The sequence below is a fragment of the Pleuronectes platessa genome, chromosome 15, assembly GCF_947347685.1.
Source record: "Pleuronectes platessa chromosome 15, fPlePla1.1, whole genome shotgun sequence".
In the NCBI taxonomy this organism is placed as follows: Eukaryota; Metazoa; Chordata; class Actinopteri; order Pleuronectiformes; family Pleuronectidae; genus Pleuronectes; species Pleuronectes platessa.
In genome coordinates this window covers 15,816,230-15,835,196 of record NC_070640.1, presented here as the reverse complement: position 1 = coordinate 15,835,196, position 18,967 = coordinate 15,816,230, and the positions used below count along the sequence as shown (strand labels likewise).

Sequence of the window (18,967 nt, the reverse complement as noted above, 5' to 3'; positions counted from 1 at the left end):
TCAAAAATACACTCAGCGTGGATGATGGATGCTTTTCTTAACCAGCATCTCAATGATGCAGAGCTTTGCAAGCAACACCATACTGGTCCCTCATTTTATATTATCCCCCTCTCTTGATCAACAGAATATTAAATACCAAATTTGCATGTATAGGCTCACAAAGCCTATCTTCAAAACTTTGTGAGGCACGTAGGAGTAAGTCACCTCCAGGCGTTTGATCTGTGTCCTCTCGTACTCCAGCTTGGTCTCCAGCTCACGGATCTTGGCCTCCTGGCGGCTCACCAGGGACTTCTCCACCATGGACTGCTCTTGGAACTCGAGCTGGCTCTGCACGGAGTGAAGCTGGGGGAAAAGAACGCACATAACAACATGCACGTTAACAAACCCAGGAGCGGTGCCCTTTGCACCCGACCGTCTTGACTTCCTGACTCGACTTTCCCACCTCTTCTTTGGGGAGAACTTGGATATATTTGTACCTCTGCCAGGAAGGTTCTATTTACATCTGCGTTTGTTTGTCTGTTTGTTAATTGGTAGGATTATACAAAAACTACATGGCGGATTACCTGGAAACTCGGTGGAAGGATCAGAAAGAAACCATCTAATTTTGGTGTGGATCCAGATCAGTGGGCGGATGTATGATTTTTTTTTGTGTGTTTATTTTAATGTTGCAACATTAGGCGTTTTTCAACAAGGATCTTGAACATGTAACAAATTACATGTTCAGGGGACTGATATGTATGAATGGTTGCAATTTGTTGCAAATCCAAATAAAAATCTGGATCTATAGAATGTTGTTTTATAAAGAGGCTATTGGGCCTTGGTGGAGGTATACGTGCTCTCTGACTGCCATTCGAGCTGCTGATGTTGTATCTATGTAAGAACACAAAATTAGCCTTCAGCTTTTCACCCTTCATCCTGCTACATGTAAATATTGTGTATCCAGTCTCAATAATGAGATCTAGATAAGCCCCTCGGTCCACAAATAGTCAGAGGAAGAACAACGCAGGGCCGAGCTTCATGCAACGCACGCTCGTACCATCCAAATCTTTTTTCTGCTGACTGATAAGAAGAAGGAAAGATACGTCACAACATCGCCTGCCCACAAGGCAGCGTGGCACCTAATGAGGGAGTTTGCATCTAAGACATGGAGGATTTGGAGTTCTCCTTTGATATTAGAACAAAAGCCAACTCTCCCTCCCTTCTGGTGATGAGATAACCACTTCAAGGTCAGACGCGTCAGATGGCTATCGCTACCTTTCTCTGGCAGGTTTTAACAATGCCTTGCAGCTTGTGTGTGTCTCTCGTGCGGCCAAAAATATTCAGATGGCTGAGTGGACCGGAGCGTTGGCACGTGGGGAGCTTAATGTAATAGATCCAAGCTCTGCTGTTAGGGAAGTGGTGAGAGATCAGGCTGAAATATATTTGAAATAAATTCTGTTCAATGTCAAATAATATCCCGCACATCAGCACCTGCAAATGAAAGTGTGTGTAATGTGCCACATCTTCGGAGTCACTTAGCACGCAAATGCATCACAAAAAAATGGCCATACATTAGGATGTGACACACAACATGTTAGATGTTTTCCTCTAAACAAACAGTGGTCCATAAGAAAAAAACACTTATCATAAAAGCATTATTATTTTCACTATTATTATCCCGAGGCTTAAATCAGGTGCATTAACCTCTTTATATAATGGACACACTTTTATTCTGCGCCTCAACCATTTCGCTAACAACTCCAACACAGCCCACAGTAACTACCCAGAAACATGATGGTGATTTGTCGGTAGCACAAGACGGGGAAAATTCAGAAATTTCTAGAATAATTTAGTTTTATCATGAGAATAGAGTCGCAATTGTGAAGAACGTCGTAATATTACCAGAATAGAGTCTAAATTTAAAGAGAAAAGAGTTGCATTATTACTAGAATAAAGTTTCAGCAGGGTTAAGAAGCAAGGACAACCAAAATCTTTAACCAATCCAAATCTAAATCCCTTTAAATATCACAGAGATGTACATCCACCACCAACCCCGCAACCAAACATTCCACAAAAGATACAAATACCCATGAGTCTTTTCAAAGTCCTGATGCTTATGATAATGTGGTTCTGATGTGACAAAATATTAACATTTCATTTGTAAAACCTTGAGTATATGCCTCATATTCAACCTCTAGAATGACAAATGATGACTTTAATGTTGTAATATTCCAACTTCCATCCAGTAAAGTTACGACTTTATTCTCATAATAGTTTGACTTTATTCTCCCTTCAAGGGTATGATGGTGATAGCACTGTAGCTGGTCATGAACCAAAGTTAAACTCAAGTAGAAATATTGAACTTTGAATTTCAGACTAACTTGTAGCTGTAGGTTAATAAATGGCAATGGGTCAATTTTTAAATGTGGATAAAGATTCAGTCATCTTTGAATGTTTTCATTAATCGTGGTTTAAAACTGAATTAAATCAAATGTGTACTTGGAGTGTGTGAGTGAACAATGAAACTAGCAGGTTCAATAAGTAGCAGGTCGAGTAATACAAGACTAAAGATCTACTTCTCTCCTTGACTCTAAATCATCTATTTCTATTTAAATACCAAAATTACTTTGCGTTTCTGAAAAGAAAACCCGAAGTTATATATTTATATTTTTTTCTTCTTCTTGTCGCAATAATCAGAGGGAGCCCAAGGTCTGATCAGAGAGCAGCGTTGAGGCAGCGAGCAGGTTTCTGTAAAATGCTGTAAAATGAGTTGCTTTTTAAAATCTACCTTCTCCTGGATCTCCTGCTTCTCCTTTGTGGCCTCTTCAAGCTGCGCCTGCAGGTCAGTGATCTGGCTCAAGTCCCTGGCAGACTGGTACACAAAGAAACACAATCACCAGACAATTATATAAAGAATTACACATTTTTGTTTCGGAAGCTGTAAACTAAACTATATGAGTGTTCTTTGATGAAATACATTAATGCTGGTTTTAATATCCCATTTATCAACACATTTTCTTTTAAAATCTCAAAGCTCTCAAGCTCAAACGCCACCTAGTGTTTCAAACCGTATTACAGGGCCAATGTCTATGTAGTGTTAACCGTTTGGAACGTCTCTACGTCGTGATATTTACATACCGCCACCAGCCACTGCTAGTGAGTGCGAATCTGGAAAGCTGCGCACATTGTCAAGTCTATACTGAAACTAAACCTCTAAACCACCACACTGTCTACCATTCAGAGACGAATGAACCTTAACCTGTTTCTCTCTCACACACACACACACACAAAAGTACCCTTTTCAATTTTTTTGCGATTGAATTTGTGTGTGTGTGTGTGTGTATGTGTGTGTGTGTGTGTGTGTGTGTGTGTGTGTGCGTGTGTGTGTGTGTGTGTGTGTGTGTGAGAGAGAGAGAGGGAGAGAGGGGCGTATGAAGGAAGTGTGATTGTCAATGCATGCTTCAATTATCTAGAAGAATATCACATTCTTTGTAAATGGTTACTGAACCAAACGTGTTGGTGCCAAATACTTTGTCATGTGATCCGCTGTAGAACAGATGCATCTCCCTGACGGCAGCGCACACACTGTGTTCAGAGGAGACTTTGTCCTCCAAACCAAAAAGCCACAACACTTTCCACACGCAGAGAAGAACAGAATATTAATGTCCACGTTAGAGGTGGTTTCCCACAAGTTTCCGGCCTTATTAGGAATAAAGAAATAGAAATATTCAAAGGTATTATGGACAGTGTTGCCTAATTTCTTCATATGGCTCCTGCTCTCCTGAGGGACTGATGACCGAGGCGTCAGGCAGGAGGAGTTACCTGGGCGACTGAAGACTTGTGTTTTTTCATCAGCTCATTCATGTCCTCCTGATCCTCCTCCATGCGAGACTGCAGGTCGTTCTTCTCTCTCTGCAGCCGGCTGAGCTGCTCCTCCAGCTGAGGGACGGCGGGGGAAGAGATAGAGAAGGAAACACACGCACACACACACACATATTAGTTTAGAATGACAGGATTTATTCATGAGCTATTGAATATGATAAATGGTCATTAGCCGGCCGGGCCGAAGCAGTCCTAGAATCTCATCTAATGGCGATGAAACACAATCTGGACAGGGTTCCGGCCGGAGGACGAGACCAATTGAAGATAATCAATTGGCTCATTTAGCCTGGAGGAAAAGTGAAGCCAGTGCAGCATACTGGTGATGTCCTATTTAGAGTTCATCCTCCTGTGTTCGGGGGAGGCGGAGAGGGAGGCGGAGAGGGAGGCGGGGGCCGGGGCCCTCAATATGCACTCTCTAATCTAAGACATTTACGAGACCTTCCCTTGCCATAAATGCGGCAATTAACAAGCAACACCCAGGCACACCGCACTCCCATCATCCCAGGAGACACAAACATCCCCCAGCCAACGGATCTGAAATGCAGGCGGCGCTCTCATGAGACAGCCATTAATGAGCAGAAATTTTCCGACAAAGCTTATTTACCCATTAGTGCAAAATGTTGAAATCAGACATATGCCAAAGGCCATTTATTATTGTAATATCCCACCACGGCTTGATGATATATGCATATTGATATTAGAGCCCCCCGCTGTATTTTGAAGAGTGGAACATTTTGATAGGCACAACCCAACATTAATTAAATACTGTTTGTTGCTTCTGGTTTCATTTGCTCACCAAGGGAAGGCTATAGAAACATTTCCACAAACAATTCCCCCCTTATTAATTATGTGAAATGAAAAAGGCGCAAAAGGTATATTCCATTATTCATAAAAGCGCGTCGTTACACACGCTTTTTATTGTGGCGCAGACAAACAAGCACGCACAGAGCGATCGAACCCACTCGAGTGAATAGTTGGCACACGCAGCTTGACAGACAACCGAAACTCACCGACATCTTAGATTTGACCACATCCTCCATTTGGATGTGCAGGTCCTCTATTTCCAGCTCCATGCTCTTTCGAGCCTTCACCGCCGCCGCGCACGTGAACTCTGACTCCTCCAGCTGTGAGAAACAGGACGGGAAGAACAGGGGGAAACGTAAGTAGGCCAAGATTAAGAATCTCTCTTGGATATGCAGAGGACTGAGGATCTATCAACCGGTTTATCTGCTGAAGCACAGCGGTGAGTTCGTACTTGATTTTTGAGCTGGGCGATCTCTCTCTTGCTCGGGGCGTTGCTCTTCAGGTGGTCCAACATAATCTGTGCATCAGCCAGAAGGACTTTGGTTCTCTTCAGATCTTTTCTCAGCCTCTTCTCAGTCTCCACGTCCCTCTGGCTCACCTGAACGAAAAAAAAACACTCCTAGCCTCAGTTGTTACACACACACACACACTTGTTTTTCCGCCCTTCTTCAAAAACTCAGAGCGCCCCCTCCGAGACCCGAAAGCCGTTTCTTTCCAATCAAAGGGAAGTGGCCCTGCACTAAATCGCACACACTTAGCTGCACTGCACTGACAGGGACCAGAGGGCGGAGTAATGGGAGTACCTGGTCCTGGGCAGTGAGCAGTTTGGACTCCAGCTCTCGCCTCTCGCGCAGCACTTTCTGCTTGTCCTCGTACTCCTCCTCCAGCTGCACCTCCATCTGTTTCAGCTGCAGGACACATGCACGGCGTGTCGGGACGCACAGGCAGATGATCAGTGGCAGACAAAGTCAGACGTAACACAGCATCAGGCATCCTGTTCAACATGGCTGCTCTCACACATCATAAGCAAATGGTTCCCCTCCTGAGTGGTGGTGCCAGTCTCACAACACAGCTCTGAAAATCTATTCAATGTCATTATTTTTATTCCAAAATACAGAGATCGACATTGAATCATTGTGTTTGGTATTCCTCATTCATGTGAATGAGTGCTCACCAACCTCAGAAGTGCAGAAACCATAATTTATACTGCGTTTAATGAATACAGTGTTTATTTCAATGGAAGGACAAAAATTGTAATATCATAAATAAATGCAGGAATTAAGTAGATACATTTATTTATATATATTTAAAAATGTACATGTATTGATTTTTTTTTTATTGTATTTCTGGGTCCAGAGGTTAATAAGTGAGGTGGGCGTATGTCCCTCTAAGGAGTTGGTTATAGCACTATGATCATCAGATCTACTACTTCTGTCTCGAGTAGACTTGTACACTGCATGTAGAAATACAGAAAAAGCCTACACAAACTCTTGCTTTATTTATATACTTGATTATTTATTTCTGCATCAATTTATTTATTAATTATTTTACTTTCAAGGGAATTAGCATGAGACACATTCAACAAACTCAAAGCCTTAATAAAATGAACTATGCATTCACAATGAACCCCAGCACTCATATCAGAACTCTCCAGTGTCTCTCAGTGCTTCCCTGACCAGGCCTTACCAGGTTGGTTCAGGAGAACAAGGCGACGTAAAGGAACAGGTTGGACTAATCAACTAAAAAGCAGTGCCTAACCTTCTTACTGCAGGATCGCCTGATCTCATCCACTTCTTCGTCCTTACTCTCGATGTCTTTGGAGTGGGTCTGCCGCTGTCTCTCCATCTCCATCTCCAGCCGCAGCTTTGCCTGAGAACACGATGGAGACACATTTCAAACGTAATGGATTCTACGTCATTTTTGTTTGATATGTACAATCTGTCCAAAAATGAGACAAAGTTCCTAGTGAAATTTTATTTGGTACTTTTGTAGGATGTCAGGGTAGATGGAGGATGTTGGTTGAGCTTTGGGACTTACAGAATTACAATTTAAAGGTCAAAATGTTGGGTTAGCATTGTATAGTCTTAATAATAATAGCTTGAATATATATAATACCTTTCAACGGACCCAAAGACTACTTTGGACAAAACAGGAAATAAATAAACAGCACTAATGGCAGCGTGGAGTGTTAAATGAGGTTTGACATTTTTTAAGTGAACAGGTGGTGTTTGAAGACATTTTTGAAGCTGTCCAGAGATTCAGTTTCTGCGAATTGCGGCAAGGATAGAGTTCCAGAGTGTGGGGGCTGCGACACAGAAGGCTCTGTCTCCAAAGGTTCACAGTTTGGAGTTGTTGATGGAGAATAAACCTGTGCTTGAGCACCGTCGCCTCAATCATAGGGGTGTAGGGCTTGAAAAGGACAGTTACATTTGGTGGGGCTAGGGCAAGGAGGGATTTATAGGTGAGAAGAAGCAGTTTGTGGTTGGCCTGCTTGATGCGGGAGCCAGTGGAGGTGGATGAGGGTCGGGGTGATGTGCTAACAGGGCTTAATGCAGGTGAGAGCCCTAGTGGCAGAGTTCTGCACATGCTGGAGTATATATAGGATATTGTCTGGTAAACCGGACAGTAATCCAGGCGGGCAGTGATGAAGGCATAAATGAGGGGTTTCTGCCACAGCCTCGGGGAGGGACGCCCGGAGTCTGGAGATGTTTATGAGATGAAAGAAGGCGGATTTGGTGACTGATGTGATGTGAGAGGTTGCGGACCTCCCGGGATGGGAAGGTGGAGCAGCTGTCAATGTCGCGGAGGAGATCTCAAACCTTCCGGAGCAACACAGGCTGCTACAGAGGCAGCTTTCAGTAAGAACCACACTGCAGTTGTATCCCTACGTTGAACAGTGTAGTTCCAAATTATATCACTTTTGATACACTGAACTTTCAACCTCAGGCGTCCTATTGGATGGATGGAACAACTGAAAACATAATGTCCCCAGCTACTGGGTATTGTAGGCATGGAGGCATACAAATTGTATCAACGCACATATAAAATACAACATCTGCAGCACCCAGTACCTGCTCCAGCATCTGGATGCTTCCGGCCTGCTCGTCCAGCTCCTCCTCCTGGTCTTTCATCTTTGCCTCAAGGTCGCGAAGCTGCTTCTTGACCTTGGACAGAGAGGCTTCTTCCTTGGACTCCTGGGAGGACACGTCCTGAAGCTCAGCCTCCAGCTGCTGCACCTTCATATTTGTGGCGCACAACTCGCCGTCCTTGTCCTGCAGGCCCGGAGGAGACACAGTAAAGGAACACATCTGGACCAGCCCCAGTTATGTCATACGGAGAGCAGGGAGACCAGACGTGTCGTCCCCTGGAGAGGACATCACAGTATCTGCAGTGTACTTCTGTGCGGTGGCTCACCTGCAGCTGCTGGCGGAGGTTAAACATCTCACCAGTCATTATGTCTTTCTCTCGAGCCAGTTTCTCCCTGTGGCTCCTTTCCCTTTGTACCTCAGCCTGGGACTGGTTCTGCTCCATGTCAAACCTGGAAAACACACACACACACACACACACACACACACACACACACACACACACACACACACACACACACATAGAGAGAGAGGGAGAGTAGACAGCTCAGCAAAATCTTAGTTTAACATAAAACTAATATTTCATATAGCGCTTCTACACCTAAATGTGCAGGTATATGCAAGTTTTTTAAAAGGCGATTGGTTCCTTCCCTGTTACCAGCAGAGGAGTTGAAACCTAACTTCTTAACTTCGGTCTTGTCAAATTAGAGTGTTCACCCAGGTGTTACATTTCAATCAATGCCGATCAGAGCAGGGAAGATACAAGCATAACAAAATGAAGCCTAAACACAAATATCTACTGCAGAGACGATCTGATTTCATCCATTCCGACTGCAGACAAAAGCCAGATGTTAGTGAGTGCGTTTCTTTGACCAGTGGATAAGGCCCAATATATTATAATAGCAAACTGTGAAGGATCTGTTAGTGCCAATTGACAAAGGGCTGCAAAAGATACAGTTTACCAGCAGCAGCAAAGTGTTATGGTCTTGTGTATTGATTCAGTGCAGTTACTGTATGTATAAGGGTTAGGGTTAGAACAATAATAAATAATAAAATAATACAATTCTGAGCCTGTTAACTCAATATCGAACCAACATGCAAACTTTACTTACTTTCTATTTTCCGCTTAGAGCCCAGCATCAGCTCAAAACTGTCTCTATAACAGTCTCTACTGTTATCCGCTTCTATTTGCCTTCAATTTACAATTGGGTTGTAATAGTGTACAAAATGTTTTCTTCAATTGTCTAGGTCAGAAGCACTTATGGTTAGTGAACTTAATAGCTAAGTGTTTCATGCTGTCAGCTCCTTGTAATTCCCTGCTTTTTTCCCTTCTTCTCCTCTCTGAAGCGAAGCCGAAAATAATTTCACCCACAGAGCGTCTTCAATTAACCACAGGGGAGAGATCACATTCTGCCACAGCGATGGCTTCTCAAGTGCTTAAAGTCTGAGTCATTTTCTCAGCTAATGCAATTCCGCAGATTACGGAACATCTCAGTCACTATTCGAATTAAACGGAAACTTCTGTGTTCCTGCCAAGAGGCGGCAAAGACACTGAGGACAGGGCAATGTGCTCCCTCTAGTGTGAGTACACGTAAGACAGAAAGGACGGATCAAACATGGGGACAGGGAGAGGGACAGAGTGTGGCTGAGACTGACTTCCTCTGCTTCTTCTCCAGATCGTGGTTGCGGCTGTGCAGTCCCTCCAGGTGAAGCTTGGTATCCTGCAGCTCCGCCGTCAGTTTCTGGCACTTCTTCTTCAGCTGCTGCACAGAGCGCTGCACATCCTCATTATCTGTCTGCAGATCAGCCAACTGCAGCACAAACAAACACACACACACATGGAAACACATTTATTATAATTTTTTATGGCAGTTTAATGCATATCATTATCAAGTTTATGCAGCTAACAGGCTACAAGTGTGTCATATATTAAATAGACCATTTTTGAAGTGATTGAATATTATAAAAAAGTGTCTTGCCCTCCTCTCAGCGTGTCGCTTGCTCTGCTGCTCCGTCTCCAGCTTGTCATCAAACTCCTGCTGGAGTTTCTTCTTGGTGAACTCCATTTCCCGAATGGCTCTGTTGTATTTTATCTGCCACTCGCCTCCTGCAGGAGAAGACACAGAATACAGAGAGAAAAGCCTGTGGGTGACATTTGGGTGTCTCCTGCCTTTAATGCAGGCCTAGCAATGGTAAACAGGCTCAAAAGCTCAGGGATGACTGTGGATTATGAGGCCCACTGCACTGGTTGCAATGGTTATCACCCTCAAGGACCCAAATAATATCCTCTTTCGGAGGGAACTTCTTCGAACAAATCCTGAACTCATGAGGTCAAAAAAGAAAATGACAGGAAACTACAAAACAGCCATTACTTTTCAACTCTAATCTTGGATAAACCTGAGGTTAGAATTCCGAGCACACCACAATAGTAGTTAGAGAAGGACATGTCTAAGTGGCACTTTCCACAGTTCTTAGCCGACCCTAATTCTGGAGCTGTCAGAGGCTATCAGAAGTATAACAGCGGCCGGGGCGGACATTCGGGTTCAGGTTCATTTCCAAGCCTTATCATTTTAGAGGCTGTCCATTTCTCCTTCACATTCCAACACCGGCTCTTCCATCAGTGCCGCTCATTAGCATATATATAGCATAATGACAACTTGCAGGGCCACCGGCTCTGATCCCAACGATTATTTTCTCGTTCGTCTAAGAATTCTGAGATGCTCTGTAATGGCCTGTCTGGCTGAGGTGGGTTGAAGGGGGGTAGGAACACAGGGAAAAGAAGAAGAAGAAAAAAAAAGAGCCTCGTGGACAATATGCTCAAGGCGGGAGCTCTCTCTCCCAGCAGGGGGAGACCAGTCAACAACAGGCTTTGGTTGTATGCCCGAGAGCAAACATCTTAATCCCCTCGTTGTACATTGCAAACTTGGACCACGTCTTACTGCCGCGTCTCCTCCTGGAGCAGTCACACAAAGACAATCATCCCTGCCGCTACACTTAGTAGGATGGAGATTTTTATAAGCCGTGCACATAATGCTGATATGAGTGGTTCGGGGAATTATGCTTCTGACCTGAAATGACATACCCATCAGGCATGCTTAGGAAAGTTGCAAATGAATGCTGGAATTTAATGCAAACGTTAAAAAGGATTCTAATAAGTGTGAAAAGGTCACAGGAAGTCATGTTATCAACATCCCCTTTTGTTTGGTTCTTAATTTTTAGGTGTGGAATTAAATTAATGGGAAAATGAGATTCTCCGGTGGCTGCAGGGTCACAAATGATAACTCAACCAACCAGCATCATCGTCGCTGTCCATCTCCCCGTTGAGATCGGCCGTCTTCATGAGGCGAGCTTCCATCACCTCCATTTCCTGCGACTCTAATTGCTTCTTCATGGCGTCAAACTTGGCCTGGAACCACAGATTTATTTTTATTAGAAACACAATTTTTTTTTAATGTGAAACTATGATTTCACAGTGTGTTTTTTTTATCATTTTTTAAATTCATTTTTCAGTGTATGCATGTGCCTGCAGATCCTTCATGTCCTTCTCCAGGTGGAGTCTCTCTGAAGTCTCCGTCTCCAGCAACTGCGATGCCGACTCACTCGTGCTCCTCTCGTCCGCGAGCTCCGCCGACAAGTCTGCAATCTGGACAAAAAGCACAGACACACAGCGAGTGAAGCAAAACAACAAAACCCTCCCACCACATTTCTAGTACGAGTAAGCAAAAAAAAAATCGGGAAGTGAAATCCATTACACTGGATATATTTTGCTCACACTGCACAAATTTTACACTTTATATTTTCACATTTCCTTTTGTTAATATTGCATGTTTACTTATGATGTCTATCGTTTGACTGGCCTTGCTGCTGCAACCAAACACATTTCCCCGTTGTGTCTAGTAAAAGATTATCTTGTCTCTTATCTTAACAAAAACAAAGGGTGTAACTCCAATGCCAATCTCGAACACCCTCCTCCCAGGATGCATTGCTGCGATGCGAAGGGACCCACCCTGCTCTCCAATCGATCCGTGTTCAGCCTCAGCTCATTTCGCTCTTTCTCCACCCTCTCGAGCTTGGACTTCTGCAGCTGCATCTCCTCCTGCAGGACAGAGTATGGCGACATGTACTATAAGTTTCATGTTGTGTAACAGGTAAAATATTCTGTTTTAACAAGAAATATTAAGCATTGATGACAGGAAGTGCCATGCTGCCACGGCCAGGATTGAATTCTGAGTGTGGATTAGAGGTTGTCTATCTGAGTGGAATCCGTAAGGAGGTGGGGGGGGCATCAGACAGAGAGAGGTCTGCTCACGTCTTTGCCTCGCATCTGCTCCTCGGTGAGCTGGACCTTAATAAGCGGCTGGACTGTGGTGAAGAGCTTCCACCAGGGCCAGTGCTTCACACCACGGTTCTTCTGGATGTTTTTCTGGATGCAGCGGATTGCCAGATCCTGAACCTGAGCACACAGTCGAGACAGAGAAGCAGTCAAAACATGTGTGCACACTATAACGATATCAATGTTATTACTCGTAACTAGATTGACCGATATGAGCCCCTCAAATAAATATCAGAATCATCATTTATATAATTTGTTGATATGGGCCTATATGAACACTTTTAGTTTACGGAATAAACAATGCAGAAAAGATTTTACAGTAAAACAATATTTTCAAACAGGTGCTTCATGAAAAGACAGAGAACAATCATTTTCCTACAGCAATATGTACAATACATGGTTTTAAATGCAGTACATAGAAAGAGATTGTGGTACAGTGCACAGGTATAGGGTGGCAGTGTTCAGAGATCCCTGGAACAATCTTAATCACTAACTGGAATCAATGCTCTACAGAACTCATCTACTGTCACCGTGTCGTCTTCACCACTGATGAAAGACATGTGAAGAATGCTGCATTTCCCAGTTTTGTGTTATATCGCCTTTAAAACGAGCAAACAGCTATCCCTCCTCTGGAGACACTCTGCAGACCGCGTTCCAAGGCTGGGAGCTAATTTCTGATTAATTAAATCAAACATGTTGGCAGCTAATTCTGAGTATTACACGATTTCCATGGCACTTATGCATGAGGCTCTCTCGAAGCAGCAGATTATGGGCAAACCCAATTAGAGCGACACAATTCTCAGCATCAGGTACATTTCGCCCTGAAGGTACTCTCTATGACCAATTAGGATTTGTCACACAGTGAAAGCCTCAACGTGGACCGGAATGCAGCGAGTGTGTAACCAAAGATTTAAGCAGGTCTCACTTGTCATATTTAGTCTAGAATGAAAAGGAAACAAACAAAAGATGGTGCCGCATGAGCGGCGTGGATAAACATGTCGCTATTCATTTCACATAAGACACCACGGTGTGAATGGAGACTCATCAATCACACCTCAGGTTCTGGGCATTTCCTCGACTACACATACGGTCTCAGCAGGAACGGAATGGAAGGTCATGCCCGGCTAATATCATTATCACCCGTAAATACAAATATATTTCCAGGAGCTATAATGGGAGAAGACGTACGATACAAAGAACTCTACCTCATCCCAATGCGGAGCCTATATACGCTCTCACAGAGGGTGGTTTTAATGTTTTCTTGAGATGGAACTTTGGGATTGCATGTTTTAAAAGGAATAAAGTTACTTTTGTAAGAGTGTGGCAAGAGAAAAGCTAGATGCTTGCTTCTTGTTGACTTCAGTGATATTGCAGACAACTAAAAACAACAGATATCTGAAGGACACAACTCCCAATGTGGCAAATGCCTGCTGAGCCAAAACAACAGACTTTTAAAATGCCACGGTTGTCCCCTTGAGGAGACATTTGAAAGAGGGGGGGAAAAAAAGAAAGAAAATTCAGCTTTTGTCATTTAATGTCACATGGGCTTGGCGCAGCATCACAAGGTTAACATGCCAGGGTATATCAATCAAAGGGAACTTGTGACTTTCTGTCACATCCATATATATCACCCAGCAAGTGTCTGAGAGGCTTTGCTACAACTCACCCGCACTGATCCACAGGCATATTGCCACGTACCTGCTAAGACTGGATACTTCATGTGCAAGAGGCGATGGAACAGGGTAAAGTCAAGGACACAGTAGATATTATTGTTATATGTTGATTATAGTGATACACTCTAAATCTTCCCTGTGGGGGGGGGGGGGGGGGGGAGAGAGAGAGAGAGAGAGAGAGAGAGAGAGAGAGAGAGAGAGAGAGAGAGAGAGAGAGAGAGAGAGAGAGAGAGAGAGAGAGAGAGAGAGAGAGAGAAATCCCTCACTTATCCAACACGGCCCTGCTACTGCTCTATAACTCTGGTGTTGAAACAGAAAAAGTATAAACGTAAATGAGGTTCATTGGGGAATCTGCTTTCCAATTTAAAGGTAATGGATCTAATATGCTGTGTAATATGTACATCTCAATGTCACCTGTGACTGCAGACACTGAACTTCACATTTAAAAGCTTTGATACAGTTTATCTATTGACATCGTAGCTCAGCCCAAATTACTTTTTATAAGCTGTTTCAAATACTTTGTGGAAAACCTGAATTCTTATTTATTCATAAGAAATCATAATAATTTGCTTTTGCAGTAAAGGCCTCCAAACTCTGTATGTCCAGCTGAGATCAGGAATCCTACATCTGTTTTTGCTTTTAAATTGCTCTATAAACATACATTCAAATATCTGTGGTTCTTATCTCTCTTGTATGCACAAATTAAATAAATAATAAAAAAATAAATTGCTTTATAAAAGTTGTTCTAAAAAAAGTCAAATGTAATCATTTCTTTCCCTATTCTATCCTCTTGTGAAGCAATTTGTAAATGTGTTACAACTGAAAACTGCAACACAAATAAAGCTTATGCAAGTACAGTATTCATTTGTGCCAAGGGTGAGATGAGAAGATCGATTCCACTCTTCTATCTTTCTATTTAGTGTTACATTACACTAAGACGTTAGCTAGCTTAGCTTAGCCCTTGCTGCTAACCTAAGCTCCTGAAGGTTCTATATTTACCAAACAGACATTACAGTGGTATTGATCTGATCATCTAACTCTCAGTCAATTGTTTTACATGTTTCCAAAATATTAACAATATGAATTAAACCGACACATCTTATAATTTAACCTGGTTATGAAAGATAGTATTACAGTGAAGGACATCGACATGTCCACAGTTTGAAAACGCCTCTACCCCGGATCGTCCTGTCCCGCCGACTCGACAGAATCTCTGCTGGACCTCATTACTATCATAATAGCATGGCACACCTTACATCATATCCCTAAAGAGAGTGTGAGCACAAGGAAATTACAAGATAATGTAAAAACTAAAGTCCTACCGTTCTATTTATAGATACATTTGCAAAAGATAGGGGATAAGAGAGTGCAGAGGGAAATAAATGCCTCTGCGCAGTTGCCTAGCAATTTTGAAAGGTTCCTCGCTGTTGATTCATCTTAAGTTCTTGCACATAATGAAGCATCAGGCTTTTAGTCCGCTTCACTGTATGAATAATGAACTTTGACCCCAGTGTATAAATATCTTCCCCCATTTTCAGCCAATATCCATTTCTAAACCTCTTTAGAACAGTTATAGCAGAGGAGAGCGAGAAGTCCAGCGATATATAAAAAGGTCGTATTGATTCACCCTATAGCAAAGATGACAATTTAATAGTTCTGCCGACATTACACACAAGTGAACAAGATATTCGCTCAGTAGCAGTATGTCACATCGGATGGATACCAGCAACATTGATTCTGTTTCTGCGGGTTCATCCCTGGCCGACTGAGGCGACACATTCACTTAAACAGTAATTGCAGAGCGGGCGAGGGACTGCATGGCTCCATACATCAGAAGGGGAATGTATGAGGTCCAGAGAGATGGACCCATCACACACTGCGAGGAAAAATGGGGGATGGAAGATGGGTGCGGCGGCTGGATGTGTGCGTGTGTGAGTCAGCAGCACGTTTGATCCGGCTGAATTTAAGGGGGGGAGCGGTTTGATGAAATGCAACAGGAGTGGACGTATCAAATATCCCCCTGGGAGAGCTGACTGGATGGATTACAGCACGGGCGGACAGGGGGAAAGGGGCAATAGATGTAGAAAACACATTTGTAATTAGCTGAAGATTTACAGCAGAGAGTGTTAGATCTGGAGCAGAGCAAACAGACACTAAAATGAGCTCAGAACAGGGAACTCGCAACTCCTAGTGGACTGCAAGGCAACAGGACCTCTGGAGCTCACATTCTGCAAATGAAAATACAGCTGAGGAAACAAATAGACCTTGACAGTATAACATTTTTTTCTTTTTTTATTACTATATATCTTTTTTCTCATTCATATGATAATTTGGATAGAAATTGTGAAAGACAAATTTTCTTACTCAGTTTTGATTGAGTATATCTTTGGAACCATAGACTGTACCATAAGATGCATACCCTCCCATTGTACAAAAACTCAACTAAAATACCCTGGATACGGCTCAGCAGTGATCGTGGTGCGAGCCGTGGTATTAAGGTCCTGTGCTCAACCAATGACAAGTCAGTCTCAGCTGCAAATCATGACGTCTCACCCGATTTTTATATCATAAAATATTTAACTAGAAAACCCCAAAGTCTCCTTGAAAAACCGTATTTTAATTCACTAGATCCAGATATGTATTTGGATCTGCACCAAATCGCACAAACTAAATATCAGTCCCCTAAACATGCCTGTTTTTTGTTTTGTTTAAGAAAGATTCATAAATTATACCTTGAGAAATCAAAATAATGTTGATAAAAAAAACCATCCTTAATAAGAATAACAAAGGTGATGAATAAAATATCATAGTTCTGCGTCTTTATCCTGATCCCCAACTAAATCTTTCGGGAAAATGTATTTGATGTGTTCTTTGGTTTATGACCTTTACTGCAAGATCAAGATGATTTGGCTTCACTTTTTGGGGAGCTTTGATGTCATCCATCTCTACATGAAGTCTATGACTTAACCTCCATTAACTTTGGACAAAACCGCTCGACACAGTGAGATGGCTTGCCTACCTTTCTCTTCTTGAAGGCCTGCCGCGCCAGGTAGCCTCTGCAGGCCGCTTGGAGCAGGGTCAGATTGCGCTTGGTCTGCTCATCCCTCTGCTCCTCCAGCTTAGCCAGAGTGCCAGCCCTGAAGAACAACTGGAGCGAAAAACACGCACACACACACACACACAAGATCAAATTAATTCATTACTAAAGGATAAAATCATTGAGAGATCATGTATTGCTAATTTTAGCCGTGGGGAAATTGGATTTAGAGGCCGTGCTTTAATGTGAAGCAGGGCAGCAAAATAAAGAAGACGAGATGAAAAAGTACATAAAACGCAATGAAGCAGTAAATCAATGGGAACGAGTGTAATCCTCGGACAAGTAGTCTTATCTAAGTGAGAAAGCTGTGATTAAGTTTTTATCTCAGACAATCAGCCTGGTCTGTTTCTAATCTGGGCCAAAGGTAAAACACAGGTAAACAGTAAGCAGCTCACGTCACGGCCCGTCTACACCTCAGCGGGATTAGCTGCTGCGAACGCATTCAAGATATGACGGCAGCCAGCTATAAAACAGGATGGATGATGACAGGAGAACTGTCTCCAACCCAGGGCTGCCTCCATGGGTCTTTATGACTTACCAAATCCATATGATATCTGTGAACAAAGCGCGAGATGGAAACGATCAAACAGCTTTAGCGGGAAAAAATCTGCAAACCATCAGGGAGGAGTGATGCATGCGGCGACGTCAGGGGATATTACTTCAAAAAAAAAAAATCTCACGAAGGCCTTGGTGGAAGCTTTATGTCTCCCATCATCATCAGGTAGTGTTTTTCTAAAAGGTATAATGCTGTGCTATTTTCAGACATAGCTAATGGCATATTTTATCTCGAGCTTTGAATCCATCACCGTGAGGTTATTTGGGGTTGGTGTAATTGGCATGCAAGTGAGGCAGGTTGCTGGGACGCCACTGGAATGCTTTGAGAATGGCCCAATGTGCTCGTCTAGTCGGAGCCCATTTCACACTCCGGAGTGTGGCCCCACGTGAAGCTGCCTGAGAACCGTTCACTCGTCCCGCGTCCTGCGCTGCACGTAGCTGAGAGCAGGAGTCCCACTCTTTTCTACGTTATTGTTTCCCTCCTTGGCGGATGGCCACTTTTTACGACTGATAGGATTAGACATCCGCGTGCCAGCCAGTCTTTACTCTGATTACTTTACAATGGCTGTGGCGTAAAACAACGAGGGCCATCAGTTGTGAGAATTTGCTCTAATTACCTGAAAAGAAAAATTACGGTCATGTAGTCGGGCGGGATAGAGACATGCTTCTCAGGTAGCATGGCTAAGGAAAGAAAACTGGAAGCAGGGGAAAGGCTTGGCCGCTCTCCAAAAAAAAAAAAAAAAAGGATGGTAAACAAACTTCAAGGAGGGACAAGTGTAATGAAAGACACACTCCCCCCAGACAGCAAGTGTCCTCTCAGAATACACAAGAATAAAAAAGAGCTGTGCACCGCCACTCCGTGAGGAGAGAGAGGAGCTGGCAGCGGTTCACAGGAACGGTTTATTTAATCATTTTAAGCTGTTTGTTTGTTTGAGGCGCGGCAGCGATACTCACCCTGCTCAGACCCATGTGGTAGCTGCTCTTCTCCAAATCCAAGGACTCGAGGAGCTCCTCCACAGCCTGGGCAGAGGCACACACACACACACACACACAAACACATCTGTCAACTGCTGGATCCAGTGTGAACTTCTATCAAGCAGTTCATTAGTCCCCAGTTCCCCCAAGATGCCATGTGGAACTGACGGCCCAGTGACGTTTTTCCTTTTCCCTCTCATCCCTTCCTCCCTCCGCAGTAGGCGCGGGAAAAAGTTTGGCTCCTCAGAACCTCCCAACCCCAACAAAAAAAACAATTACGACTAAAATCAACTTGCTTCTGGCTTATTCCTCGTGATCCCCCACTGCAGCGTATATGTGAAGGTTCACCGCCATCCATTGGGAGCCTCTCCTCTCCCTATCCGTCCATCAGCCTGGGTACACTGTAGGCGTGTCATCGTCTTAGCCTTGTCTTTCTACTTGAGCCTCCAGCCCGAAAACACTACGCCGAGAACTCACCACGAGAGGTTTGCCGCGAGCACTGAGGGGCTTTTGTTTGCCGTGTGTTTCCACAGAAACTCAGCCCCCGATATGCGGACACAGGGGGAAAGAGCTTTTCTTCCCC

At 43.5% G+C, this 18,967-nt stretch overlaps 1 protein-coding gene across 1 annotated transcript in view; it reads right to left on the bottom strand.

The window, feature by feature from the left end:
* LOC128457484 (unconventional myosin-XVIIIa) overlaps positions 1-18,967 on the bottom strand; it is a 74,668-nt gene that overhangs the window by 11,672 nt on the left and 44,029 nt on the right. The window contains exons 20-36 of the mRNA XM_053442186.1: positions 18,364-18,429; positions 16,777-16,905; positions 12,061-12,204; positions 11,758-11,847; positions 11,275-11,394; positions 11,043-11,157; positions 9,731-9,858; positions 9,408-9,562; positions 8,080-8,203; positions 7,737-7,937; positions 6,424-6,534; positions 5,469-5,573; positions 5,117-5,263; positions 4,872-4,985; positions 3,802-3,918; positions 2,768-2,851; positions 205-342 (exon numbers count right to left, since the gene is read on the bottom strand). Of these exons, the coding sequence (XP_053298161.1) occupies positions 205-342; positions 2,768-2,851; positions 3,802-3,918; positions 4,872-4,985; positions 5,117-5,263; positions 5,469-5,573; positions 6,424-6,534; positions 7,737-7,937; positions 8,080-8,203; positions 9,408-9,562; positions 9,731-9,858; positions 11,043-11,157; positions 11,275-11,394; positions 11,758-11,847; positions 12,061-12,204; positions 16,777-16,905; positions 18,364-18,429 (2,088 nt within the window). The remainder of the gene's footprint in view (positions 1-204; positions 343-2,767; positions 2,852-3,801; positions 3,919-4,871; positions 4,986-5,116; positions 5,264-5,468; positions 5,574-6,423; positions 6,535-7,736; positions 7,938-8,079; positions 8,204-9,407; positions 9,563-9,730; positions 9,859-11,042; positions 11,158-11,274; positions 11,395-11,757; positions 11,848-12,060; positions 12,205-16,776; positions 16,906-18,363; positions 18,430-18,967) is intronic.